This window comes from Pecten maximus, chromosome 11 (assembly GCF_902652985.1).
Source record: "Pecten maximus chromosome 11, xPecMax1.1, whole genome shotgun sequence".
Classification (NCBI taxonomy): Eukaryota; Metazoa; Mollusca; class Bivalvia; order Pectinida; family Pectinidae; genus Pecten; species Pecten maximus.
Window position 1 is genome coordinate 6,103,980 of NC_047025.1, and position 14,384 is coordinate 6,118,363.

General features: G+C 37.1%; 1 protein-coding gene across 1 annotated transcript; it reads left to right on the forward strand.

The window, feature by feature from the left end:
* Nucleotides 1–2,828: 2,828 nt before the first annotated feature.
* On the forward strand, nt 2,829–11,946 carry LOC117337030 (sericin-1-like). The gene is made up of 3 exons (XM_033897778.1): nt 2,829–2,910; nt 9,039–9,135; nt 11,544–11,946. Exons 2-3 carry the CDS (start codon nt 9,042–9,044, stop codon nt 11,873–11,875), a joined length of 426 nt encoding a protein of 141 aa, XP_033753669.1. The 5' UTR covers nt 2,829–2,910; nt 9,039–9,041; the 3' UTR covers nt 11,876–11,946.
* Nucleotides 11,947–14,384: the final 2,438 nt, after the last annotated feature.

A 14,384-nucleotide genomic window follows, 5' to 3' on the forward strand; every position in this document is an offset into this window, starting at 1 on the left:
AAGAAGCTTCCGGCTAGCGTATGCTACCGGCATCGGCTTGTCGTTCTCCTCTTGCAGCAGAATAGCCCCAATACCCGTATCGGATGCATCAGTCCTGAGAATAAACTCCTGTGTAAGATCCGGTAACTTCAGAACAGGACTGCTGGTCAACATCATCTTCAAAGTTACAAATGCCTTCTCATGACTGTCGTTCCACTCAACCTTATTTGCGAGTCCTTTCTTGGTCAGGTCACTCAGAGGTATGGCTATTGCAGAGAAATTCGGTATGAATCTCCGATAAAAGCTCGCTAGTCCCAGAAACGATCGCACTTGTTTCTTTGTTTCTGGTTTCGGTGCCTCTTCTATAGCCTTGATCTTTTCCTGGTCTGGTCGAAGTCGCTTATCTCCAACTACATACCCCAGACAAGGTAGAGACATGAAACCAATCGAACACTTCGTAGGTCGTGCCGTCAACCTCGCCTTCCTCAACCGACCAAATAATTCCTTCAACACTTCCAGATGTTGTTCCCATGTTTCCGTAAAAATGAGAATGTCGTCGATGAAATTATCCAACCAGTCCATTCCCGCTAACAGTTTCCTCATAAGGCGGCTAAACGTCGCAGGTGCGTTAACTAATCCAAACGGCATTACCCGAAATTGGAACAGTCCTTGGGGAGTGCTGAATGCAGTCTTTGGTTTCGCATCTTCCGCCATAGGCACCTGCCAATATCCCTTAGACAGATCCAGCTTAGAGAAGTAACGCGCTCCTGCAAGCCGACCGAAGATGTTGTTTGTGTCTGGCATTGGTTCAGCATCGAACACTGTCACACGGTTTAGCCTCCTGAAGTCAATGCAGAATCTGTTGCTGCCATCCTTCTTCTTCACCATTACAACAGGTGCGGCATAGGGTGATTCCGATGGTTCAATGATTTTCATATCAATCATCTTCTTGACCTCATCCATTATGACTTCCTTGGTGCTGTATGGTAATGGATACTGCTTCACACGAACTGGTTCTGATGTTGTCGTATGAATGTCGTGTTGAGCCAAGTTGGTGTGGCCAGGCATGTCCGTGCCTTACCGATCGCCCGTCATCTGGTATCTCTCGCGCCTTATCGAAAATACTTACCTGACAGAGAGGTCCGACTTATAGGTAGCGCACCACTAAATACAAACCCTACATACATACCACATAGAAACACCACAAAATACTTACCATAATTACCAATCTAGTTATGCGAGCGTGACAGTCAGAACTCTGTGATACATATGATGGCATGTAGTTTCAGAGACGAATGGTTCGAGGGCTGTGTATGATAATTTGTGGTCGTATGGGGAATGCCACACATCACGTTATATAACGAGGCAAACGTCACCAATACTGAGAGTCTGGTATGTCATCAATCAGTGTCGTAATCTGAATACTGCTACACATACATCTGAATTTTAACATTGGTGTACCGACACTTTCGACACTCTAACTCTCCACCTTCTTAAATCATTTCACCCAATCTTTATAAGTAACCAACACCCCCCGCCCCCGCAACTTTTTTGGTGAAATAATTATTTTCAATTAGTTACAAAATGATATGCATGTGTTTTTAATTAATTGAGTCTACGACTGAAATAACGTTGTCAATCATTGTTATTTCCTTGAGTATCGCAGAAAAAACATAATTTTCCGAATAAAAAATAAAAAATGGAATGTTGAAAGTTTTTCAAACGTAATTGGAACAATGTAACATTCATTCTAAGAAAAAAATGTTTGGTTTTGTATTTGTTAAATGCTTTTGTTATACAAATGTATTTGGAGTAGTGTAATTATCTATGCATTATTAAATGTTCAAAAGGATCTCTTTCACTGAGTGGTTGTCTTTTCAGCTGTATGAAATTAGCGTTTCTTAAATGTAGTAACCCCTAATCTGTATAGTGTTAGTAATCAGTGCTGTCTGTTGCACTATAAAAATATTACAACTAAGTTCCTGCTACATGTATGCCTGAAAATAATATCATCATCATCATCATAATCATCGTCGTCGTCGTCGTCGTCGTCGTCGTCATCGTCATCATCATCATCATCATCATCAACAGATTACTATAAATGAGATTATCATTGTCATATGATTTCACTTCATATGTCATAGTATCATCATTTAACACTCTTTAAACAATCGTTATCATCATCATCCAACACATTGATCAACTAGATATATCACATAATTATCATATTTCATTTTTAATAAATCATGTTTATGTAGATATACTAAAAAAACTGGATATATAGGATCTTTTATCGGAATCAAGTTAACTCATAAATGTATGAGGTTTGATAAATCGGTGTTATAGGAACCACGGAACCAAATGATTTCCCATAGACAATAATGTTAACGTTTACCACTGTCCTGCTGAAATGGAGCTTTCAACACTTGTCCACTAGCCATAATTTTGAAGAATATAATTTCGGAAACCTGTAAATATAATGTTTAAAAATTCTACCAATTTGAACATTTTTTATATGGAGGACACCATCTTGTATTGAAATCAGCACCCAAAATTCACCTAAATTTACAACAAAATACACACTTAATTATCTCCCCCTGACAAAAACAGGTCGGAAAAAAAATTGACTGTTTTTCTATATATTTTACATCTACATGTATTGCCCAGCCCGCACATAAAACTTTGGAAACTTCTCTCCCCTGAATATCCAATCAGTAGGCCCCGATGCATTCACCTTCCTATTAAATCTTCTGCCCAAACGGGGAAAACCCACAATCTATTTTTGATTTGTTTCTGTGGTCCCTATACACTACGCACCCGTGACAGATCACCCAGTCGTTAGTGCCAAGCCAAGCCCAACAGTTGCCAGTTCAGTTATCTTGTCCTTGGATATCTGATCGTACTAGCATATCATTTCGATCAGACGGCTCGGTAAGTAATCCTTTACATAATTTTATGTCGTGTGTATTAAATATAAAATGATATTGCAACACGCAAAAAAGAGACGATTAACCTTATAAATTCATATATATATTGATCTATGCACATATTTATATTTCTACATGCATACATACATGTATATGATTTTCACACATGTATATCTATGTTGATATATTTTTAGACACTGAAGACTTTTAGTAAAACATTTATGTCATTTAAAAAAAATCATTGGGGTAAGAAACACAAACTGTATGAATGCGCGTAGCGGATTCTTACTTAAGGATTGATTGTCAATTTTGTTGCTTGCATGGACTGATGAAGGGAAGTGAACCTCGTGCAAATGAAATGAACTGCAAAGCAGTTCATGTACCATTTGCACGAGGTTCACTTCCCTTCATCAGTCCATGCAAGCAACAAAATTGACAATCAACAAAATTGACAATCAATCCTTATATTTACGTTAACCAAATTTAAAACTTCGCCACCAGATTGCAAAATTCGGTCGCAACATTGTGACGTAAGTGCGTCACTTTGTAACATTGTTATACTTGTCGTACATGTGTGCACAGTAGTGGAACAGCAGAAAGTCAACTATTCTCGTCGCCAAGGCAACACAAAATATAGTGCCATACACGTTGATTATTACGATGTTGATACACATAGATACTATATTTTCAAGGTAAAATATTCATTAATAACAAATATTGATGATATTGTATAATAAAAACTTAGCAATACCCATATAAATACGAATTTAAAGTGCAGTGTTGACAGTATGTGATTTGGTCACTTGAGACACAGGGACTCGGTTAAAAAAATGATGGGATGCAGTCTAATAGCCGGGATATTCAGAGCTCGAAAAAAAGTGTAACAATGTGGATTTTAGTCGCAAGTTAGCTGGTGATGTACATGGTGTTCTTGAAATATTGGATTTCATTGTCGCACTGGCGTTTTGGGATGTAAATTCTGATAATAGTAAGTAAAGAAACATTGATTTGAAAATTGGCGGTATTCGACGGCCGGAAACTTGTGTCCTCCTTATGTTTAGATTGAGTCAAATTACGACAATAATGTGTCCTTGTAATCGATATAGAATACTTCTGCTACGCATGTGGGTTAATGTTGCATTTATAATTAAAAAGAACAAAAATCGTCATGTTTTTATATAAATTCAATATTTATTGATTTCCCGGTAAGTTCTGTTTGTTTTCTTGATCGGATTTTAATGTTAGGTGTCCAACGTCTTTATCGGGATGTTTTCGTCGGTCCTCCTGTTCTCGCGTGGTCACGTGACCGGCACGAAGGACTACATTAACACTTGGTCGGTAAATATGGCCAGAGCACCCGACCAACGTATTTTGTCGTACAAACAAATATGATGCACTTATTCATCGTGCTAAGAAACCGAGAAAAAGTGCTGTACATTCTTCTATTTATTCAAGTATGGTTACATAACGGCGTTATAATCTGGTATTAATTGACGAAGTGCCGATTAATTGACTACTTTTTAAGTAATTTTGACGATGTTTGTCATTTTCGTAAGAATGTACAGCACTTTTCGTTGTTCTCATACAATTACCTTCACGCTCTTACCTGTTTCATAATTATTGATTTAGGGTAGTCGGGTGCTCTAGGACGATTTATAGAGCAAGTGTTAATGTTCATTCTCCAATATTGGAACTCTTCAGTGTTTTAAGTATCGAAATCGGCATATAGAACAGAACAAACGTTAATAAACGAATGCAATGGATCGTAATTAATTCAAATAATTATTTACAGATGATTTCCAAAGACATAAGGTATAGTTAGACGTTTTCGGCTGTACATGCAAGTTTGTAAATTCGACACTGTGATAAAACCACCGTCCTCGTCGTTGCCATGACAGCCGATCGAAGCTGCGATCACGAATGCACTGTCAAAGTGAAAGTTGAAGTATTTTTCGCAACATGCCGTTTAAACTTAAAATTACATTCACACCTCATATTGATTGGGGTTGTTTAATCATACCTGATCAATTGAATTGTAAGAAAACTAACAAAAACACTAAAAAACACAGAATGAAGCCTTCGTGTCAGGCAGTGCAGACACAACGCGGGATCTGTAAACAATGTGACGTCATTGGAATGTACAAGTTGCAACAATGTACAACAATGTATTTTTTACATGAATACACTAATGAGCAACAAAACGGGACGCAACATTAACCCACATGCGTACCAGTCTGTTTTGTGTTGTTAAATAGTGTTTAAATTGAGGTTTATTTTCTATGACCACTGAAATGGTATTAAGCATGGCATTCGAGATACAGCTAACGTTAGACCTACTGAGGTACGTAGGTCATGAGCTCGGTGCTATCGAGAGTGTCAGTTCTGCCAGATCCTGTTTTCTAAACTGTCTGCATTATACTGGCATTTTGATTAGCACATAAAGCGGCTATTCCAGTTGTGTTCATATACGTTTATAACAATGTTACACATTGTTACACAATTCACAAAGTGAAAGCGCATTCAAGTCTGAGGCGGTACAGAACTCGATCGCCATTGTAAATTCAGTGAATGTATTCACACGCCGGCAAGAAAGTGTAAATATAAGTTTGCAAACAAATTTTTGTTCAAACTCCTATGAAGCTAAAAAAATAATTGACATCGATGCTTATAATTAGTTTTTGAAATTGATATTCAAAATTAAAATATGTTTTATGTACATTTTAAATGATCTTATAAGGGATTATTTTCCACAAATCAATATACAACGTCAATGGCCGTATTGTGACGTCAAATTTTTCATAGAGGAATCATATTTTCCAACCAATCAGAAAGCCGCATTCTGCGTAAAAATAATGCAATATTGATTAAATAGCGTTGAAATAAAATTACAGGATTCTTGATATATTTGTCCATTTTGACTTCATTTTGTTTGGCATAAATATATATATATGAATAGATAAATGAATACATCATACAACTGTTTCCTTCTTCAAGGACTCGTTTTGTGATGAATGGTTCGAAATTCGAGAAAAAGAGTTAAAGAATACAACAAACAATTCAATAGAAATAATACAATGCGTCTGGAAATATGCTATACACTTGCATATGTCCAAATACACAGACTGTAACACATTTTGTTCATGTCCCTGAAGTTGGGATCATCCAAAAAAAAAAAAAATGAGACAGTCTCGACTTTCCGATGGTGTTTTTGGCAACAGTGATATCATAAAAATGTTTGTATTATAAACTCATAAACTATGTATTATACGTGTGTCGTCGAGCTGAAATTCTTATAGACTAGTCCAGGCCCTGAATTGACGTTGTCTTACATTTGTATCGTTGGATTCTAGATTATTGTACATTCTAAATATCCGCAATGACATGCACACTGCATAATGACACCGGTATTCTCTATCACATTTCAGATGTTATGTAACAACGTAATACTACAGACTATAAAATACGATTTTAATTTAATATATGAAGCATTTTTATGATATGCAATGTTCTGTTTTATGGTTGCAGCACGGACATCAATTAGAATAAAAGGAAGCAACATCACGTATTTCGATTATTATTTCAGATCTAGTATAACCACCTAGAAGTTCAAAACTGAAGCGAGTGTATATTGAGTAAATGATTGATTGAAAATATAGCTTATACACGTGATGTCTATAGAGAACTTTGCTCTTACGCCCTTCGGGTGCGATGAATTCCACTTTATCAATCCTATGTCCCGGAGTAATAGTCTCGCGCTTCCAGGAGTGGAAACCATGTTTGAAATCTCGTTTCCTACTGATATGGCACTTGATGAATTTTGTGGCTGTGTTTTTGTTTACACACCGAGTTGTGTAACCACCTTTAAAGCCTCCGATTGGTCATTTGTGACCCCCATCAAATCTGATTGGCTTATCTCTGGCCTTCTCACTTATTCTTTTTTTTTTGTCGCCTCTCTTCAAAATATCAACATGGACACGTCTTGTTCATTTACCGGGGGTCAACATTTGCATGACTGGATGAGAAGGGTGTCCTCATGGAAATCTCGATTAATCTGGGGTTTGAGTCGTATAATTCAACGAAACATAATTTGATGATGATAAAATTGACAACGCACGGAGGCGAGAGATTGCATTGAACATAGCGAGCCAGAACTGACATACCACCTCCCCCGCGATTCTCCATAAGCAGTGGACCCCAATAGCCTTGAATGAATTATCAAAACAGGCATCCAAGGTAAGCCTAAACCTAGAACGTACGGATATTGTACATAAAAAAAAAAAAACAAATAAAAAGTAAAAAAAAAAACAACAAAAAAACCCACTTTCTTATCTTTCAACTTACCTTTACTACAAGTATATATCCCAAACAGAAAATGTTAACATTCCATTCGGAACATTTGTCCCGTGTCCGAAAACTGAAAAGAGATTTCGTGTAAGCACACTAACAAATATGATTTAAACACATCGCTCAGCACTCAAGCTCGATTTCTGAAATATTTGTTGAAATGCCTGAATCTCAGGATAAACATTGAACATCACAATAACAAGTACAATAGCATACCTACGAAATCCAGGACCGATAACTGAATCTGACAACAATTACATTTTGTAGTCTAATATTCAGCGGTGAAGCTCGACTTCGCGATGATGTTGTCGTCTTTGAATATATTTGAGAGGAGTCATATAAACAAGGGACCTAATAATAAATCACAAAGACAAGGATGATCAAACATTTCACTTTGTAGAATTATACCCTTTAAAAATATAGTACAGACGATATGAGACGTGCATCTAAAATAGATAACAAGCTTTCCTTCTTCCCGAACTATGTTTTCTCACGTAGTGATTCGGTTCATACAATTAAGCTGCTACGTTGGGATAATTTGAACTCAATAAGCATGTATTTGTATGGAAGGAAGTGATGGGATAAACAAGAATCGCGACTTGTTAAAAAAAATCATGTAGATCCCTTGTTATATATAATAGAGGTTCCACAACAATTGGAGGTTGTTTATCATTTTTATCCAACTCGAGTTAGTTAATGTTTCTAATTTTGGAGTGACACGAGCTGTAGAAAAATTAGAAATTTAACTAACGAGCGTTGGATAAAAATTATAAACAAAGAAGAAGAAAATCGTCACGAATTGGAGCCTCTATTTATACAACATGGTGTTAACATGTTTTTTTTTCTATTTCCTTTAACAAGCATTATCAGAATATCACTGTTGCAAAATAAACATAAGAACAGGTTCGGAACACCCTCGAAAAAATGAGACTGGCCCAATTTGCCAAGGGTGTTCACAGCCACAGGGGCATGATAATTTGTTCCAGTCTGTGTATTGTATCATTTTTATCGAAAGCAATCCCCCTCTCCTCACCCCTCCTAAAAAGTTACATAAACATATGCTGCAACTTTATCTCAGGGACATGAGTTCCATTATTAAACGGTCAGTGGGTCAAGTGATTAGCTCTTGCAAGGCTTTGCGTTCATTGGTATCATTTAAACTCTACGTACATACACTGTACCAGTATTTTCATATGGACTGTGGTTGTCCTTTACTCTCAGTTTTTATCTTCTACAGGAAATATATAGAGAATATCTAACAGTGTCTTCAGTAATACCAAATATATTTCACGAGTGGGGATAATATTTTGATTTTTCACGAGTGCGCAGAGACACTGTTAGATATTCTGTTTATTATATTTTTTATCAACGAAAAACCTACCCCGTATGCTAATTAGGCCTACAGCGAAAGTTTGCATACAAAAAAGTAGTTCTCCCTGTCCAGGTGCTGACATATATGTCGGGCTTTCTGATTGGTCAATTATTTTGGTATTTTCTAATCATTAATTTGATTGGTCAAATTAGCAAAAGTGATATTTTTCAGTGAAAAATATGATATTTTTCACTAGTGAAAATGAAAAATATCACTTTTATAGAATGAATAATTTTTGATATTTCACTGGTAAAAATGTAATAAAATTTTGTCTGTTGAACAATAATATCGTATCAAAAGTTCCTATCATTATTTATAGCTTGAGAAAGAAGTGACTATTGAAATTAAGGTTCAAATCTCAGCTTATTCCATAGTATTCGACTTGTCATGTCGTTAATACAGGTATTTGATTTCAGATCATGGCCACTCCAGGAGACTTAATCCCCCCTTTGACTGCAGAGCTAACGCCATCTGAGGTTTCATTTGTATATGCCGTGGTAACTTTCGGTATAGGTATGTATTACTTTATCTACTTATTAGTCATAATAGAATTGTTACGACTATTTCTTCCATACTTCAACAGGTGAATCTCTGTTTTTGACAGGGAAACGATAAATATGTCTATCATCCGGGTAGGGACAGCCGACACGCGCTATGCCGCCATTCGCAATAGCATAACATGATATTTTGTATAGCATAACCCCGTCACAAATAAAAAACATCATCAATTTTGACACACATTTCAAGGACATTGATAATAGTGCGATGGAATGGTTTCACAACACATTCTTATTTTTGATTTTTTAATTATCCTTTTTATATTTATATAAGTATCTGAAAAAAACAATCAAACATTGGCCTATACCGTGTACAGGGGTATCTCAATCTTCCTGTAAGAGTTTGGCTGACAAGCACTCGGCAATCCTCGAGATGACTGGCGAAACTCTTACACTCGTGTTGAAATGTCCCTGTCTACTGAACAGGCCCAAATAAGGTTCTATATATAACACTACACGTGGAATAGCAGACTAATTGAACCAGGATTGTCCTTTTCCTGTTCGACCTGAGGTTTGGTTTGTTTTTGTTTAACGTCCTATTAACAGCCAGTGTCATTGAAGGACGTGCCAGGTTTTGGAGGTGGAGGAAAGCCGGAGAACCAGGAGAAAAACCAGCGAGCTACGGTCAGTACCTGGCACCTGGGACCCAGTGGTGGAGGGCTAGTGTTAACGTGTTCGTACACCTTAATGACTCGGCCACCGCGGCACCGACGTTAAAATTGATAGGACCGATTCAACCGAGGTTGATATTGGTTAACTAAGCTCCATGAATCATTATCCCGACCTCAGGAAACCATTTTTTTAAAATACACTTTATACGATAATCTTTACTGTTATTTGTGTAGCATCGCTAATGATTTTCCTCGCTTATTTTGTTCAACCAGTGCATATAGGAAGGAATAGAGAGGATATGGTTGGCAAACCCATGCATCTGAGTTATAACATTCTGTTGTCCCTCAATTCCAACTCATTTAATATGAATAAGAAGATCAAACATGTACATCGTTAAACTACGTGTATATGATTCTACTGTCTGCCGAGTTGCACAAGAGCGCAATACGATGTGTTATCATAGATGTACTATCTATGACGCTTATAATATAACGGTGTAGAGGCGGAAAACGATACATGTTCTACGGGATGCAATCACTTATTTATTCACATAAAAGTTAAAATGAGAAAGGTAGCTCAAACTTCTCGAGGGTTGTATTAACGCAAATTATATATATATATTTTTTTGTATTTTATCATAAAGAAAAACAGCCAATTCTTGTTTTTTTTTAAATTACTCTTTGTTGGAGATGTAGCTTTGTTTTATATCAGATTAAGGTTTAAACAAGGCCATCAAATTCATAAGTATACGTTTTACATCAATCATAAATACTCTTTGTTGGAGCTTCACTGCATTACTTTGAACTACATGCATTATGTATAATACTGTTGTGAAAGATGACCGAATATACAATGTCAAATAATGCATATGTAGCTGGCCTTTTTTGTCAGGATCACTGGTATCAAATAAAGTTGTGATTTGTTTGATTTAAATGATTTAAAGTAATGTTGTTAAACAAATAACTATAATCAATATACATATAATATGCACTATATGATACATTTTATTTAAGGCATTTAAAATGTAGTTTCTTAAATAATCAGGTGAGTGATACAGGTAATCTGTGCCTCTTTTACAATCATAACATGTTAGCAACGGTCACAATATTAATTCATTACGCCCTATATAGCTACATGTAACTACAAGGGGGGGGGGGGGGGGGGGGGGGGGGGGGGGGGGGGGGGTGGGGGGTGGAGGGGTGTAAAGAAACAAGGACACGCCTACGTTGCGCATTTCATGTAAGAAAGTTAGGTTAATTACATATGCCTTAAATGAAATAATAATAAATGCTGGATTAAAATCCAATTATAAAAGTATATATACAGTGGCCGGTTCATTGATCAACTATAAAGCGACAGCGTTGTGACAAACAAATTATAATTACCAAATGCAAGGAAATTGACAATAATAAATTGAAGAAAAAGACCATGTCCAGAGTACTACGTGGCCCTTGGCCTCTTGTTATTGTTATAAGGAGAAGGAATTCGAAGCATAAGTAAACAAACCCGTTTCATAACTTGAATTGTCATTGGCGATGAAGCACTGCTTACCATCCAAAAAAGCCATAACACCGAGCATATACTATTTCAGGAACTCTGCAAGGTTTGATTCATCATTAAAACATTAAACGTTATAGTCCCTAGATTTAAGTGGTGTCCCTAGATTTAAGTGGTATCTTGGTCTGACTTCCTACAGTGTATACTTGTGTTGGGAATTAATTACATATACTATGTATCTTTGCTGTATTACAGGAGTTCTTCTGTTGGGTTTTACCGATTTCAATGAAGGGCCGCGAGGGCCATCAGGAATTACGGGAGTTACCGGTCCTACCAGAAGTACAGGATTAACTGGATTAACTGGGCCAACAGGATCAACTGGTACAACTGGATCAAAGGGATTAAAAGGAGAAACAGGACAAACTGGATACGGTGAAACTGGTGCAGTCGGTCCAACAGGTTCAACTGGTTCTACTTTTCAAAAAGGGTCAATTGGATTAAAGGGTGAAACTGGTGCTACCGGAGCTGCCGGAGCCACCGGTCAAACCGGTCAAACCGGTCAAACTGGTGAAAGCGGCACTTTTTAAGCATGCAAACCTACATTGTGTGGGGGAGACGGAATAATTGAAGGTCTTTCAATAAAGAAATTTTCAAATTTCGTATGTTCTTGTTTGTTGTTGATAATAATGCAGACTTGATGGAGATAGTCATTTCATTGCTTTTTGTTTAGAAAGGGTCAATGAGCATTTATTATCTAATGTCAATATACTTGTTTCATCACTATAGTCAACAAAATACAAAACATTGTCAACATATATTTATTGACTAATAAGTGTATTCCAGTTTTGTACTGATATGGGAGTGTTCGACTAATCATTTTGGTGAAAAATAACCAAACAAAATACATTTCTTAAAAAGAAAACCAAAATATCAGGATGCTTTTATCAAGTGAAAACCGTGCGCTGGTCTACACGTTGAAAATGTTATCTTTACCAAACAGCAGTCTGTCTTTATACCTGATTATTCTACTGTTTAGGTTACTGTTACTGTTACTGAAGGCTATCTTTCATAGTTCAAGCTTGTTAATGCAGGGGAACTGTTCGTGGGCCTCTTCGTTTTCTCTTCTATATCAATGACATCACTGAAAATGTTTCTACTATAATCATTTTTTTTTGCTGACAACACCTCCTTATACTTAATTAAAGATGAAAACCAAGCACATTTCTAGAAAACATTACAAAAATCACGCCCAAAAGCACTGACACAACAGAACACAAACACATAAGTCTTAATCTTAAGGATGCTGCAACTTGGAAACAAAGCATTCTTCATGAAAAACTTATAGTAGATTATACATCATTCGCTACATCAAAAATAAGGTTGGTAGGTCATTAATTAAAACTTACACAGGGTATATTAGACGAATTTTAAATTATGCAAACATAGTATGTGATAATTGCACTCAACAATCTAAAGAACTTTTAGAATCTGTCCAATTAGAAGCAGCTAGAATTATAACAGGACTTAGACCCGGAACATCACACCATATACTATGTAATAAACTTGGTTGGGAAACACATTCAGTAAGAAGAGGCAAGCACGAACAAACAATGATGCATAAAATAATGCATGTTTTTTCACCTCAGTACTTCCAAAATGTTCTTAATCCATATATTAATGATCAAAAGAACAAAAAAGAATATTCAATCCACCTTTGCGATCCAGGTATTCTATATCACCTTATAGACGACTTCCACAATGATCATGTCAGGGTATCGGGCCGACCATCACTGCGCCATTGAAACGTTCTTTTTAGAACGCCGATGTGGCGCAGCGGTATAGGCTGCGGATATTTCTGGCTAGGCGATTGGGTGCCGTAGATCGTGAGTTCGAGGCCCGGTCAGGGCACGAGTCAAAAGGTTGTCTTCCTTCGTCATTTGTGTTTCTAAGCTATATCTATTTATTAGCACAATGTATCATATACACTCTGTGTTGGTGATCCAAAGATAAAGATTTGAATTTCCTGTCGTAGTTGTACCGAGAGAAATATATATAATATATGTACAATTCGTATCCATGTATGTAAATACATTGCGATCCAGGTATTCTATATCACCTTATAGACGACTTCCACAATGATCATGTCAGGGTATCGGGCCGACCATCACTGCGCCATTGAAACGTTCTTTTTAGAACGCCGATGTGGCGCAGCGGTATAGGCTGCGGATATTTCTGGCTAGGCGATTGGGTGCCGTAGATCGTGAGTTCGAGGCCCGGTCAGGGCACGAGTCAAAAGGTTGTCTTCCTTCGTCATTTGTGTTTCTAAGCTATATCTATTTATTAGCACAATGTATCATATACACTCTGTGTTGGTGATCCGAAGATAAAGATTTGAATTTCCTGTCGTAGTTGTACCGAGAGAAATATATATAATATATGTACAATTCGTATCCATGTATGTAAATACATTGCGATCCAGGTATTCTATATCACCTTATAGACGACTTCCACAATGATCATGTCAGGGTATCGGGCCGACCATCACTGCGCCATTGAAACGTTCTTTTTAGAACGTCGATGTGGCGCAGCGGTATAGGCTGCGGATATTTCTGGCTAGGCGATTGGGTGCCGTAGATCGTGAGTTCGAGGCCCGGTCAGGGCACGAGTCAAAAAGTTGTCTTCCTTCGTCATTTGTGTTTCTAAGCTATATCTATTTATTAGCACAATGTATCATATACACTCTGTGTTGGTGATCCGAAGATAAAGATTTGAATTTCCTGTCGTAGTTGTACCGAGAGAAATATATATAATATATGTACAATTCGTATCCATGTATGTAAATACATTGCGATCCAGGTATTCTATATCACCTTATAGACGACTTCCACAATGATCATGTCAGGGTATCGGGCCGACCATCACTGCGCCATTGAAACGTTCTTTTTAGAACGCCGATGTGGCGCAGCGGTATAGGCTGCGGATATTTCTGGCTAGGCGATTGGGTGCCGTAGATCGTGAGTTCGAGGCCCGGTCAGGGCACGAGTCAAAAAGTTGTCTTCCTTCGTCATTTGTGTTTCTAAGCTATATCTATTTATT

Coding starts and splice junctions, on each gene's coding strand:
- LOC117337030 (XM_033897778.1), top strand. CDS start 9,042: ATGGCCACTCCAGGAGACTTAATCCCCCCTTTGACTGCAGAGCTAACG. Junction 9,136..11,543: donor CGTGGTAACTTTCGGTATAG/GTATGTATTACT, acceptor GCTGTATTACAG/GAGTTCTTCTGTTGGGTTTT.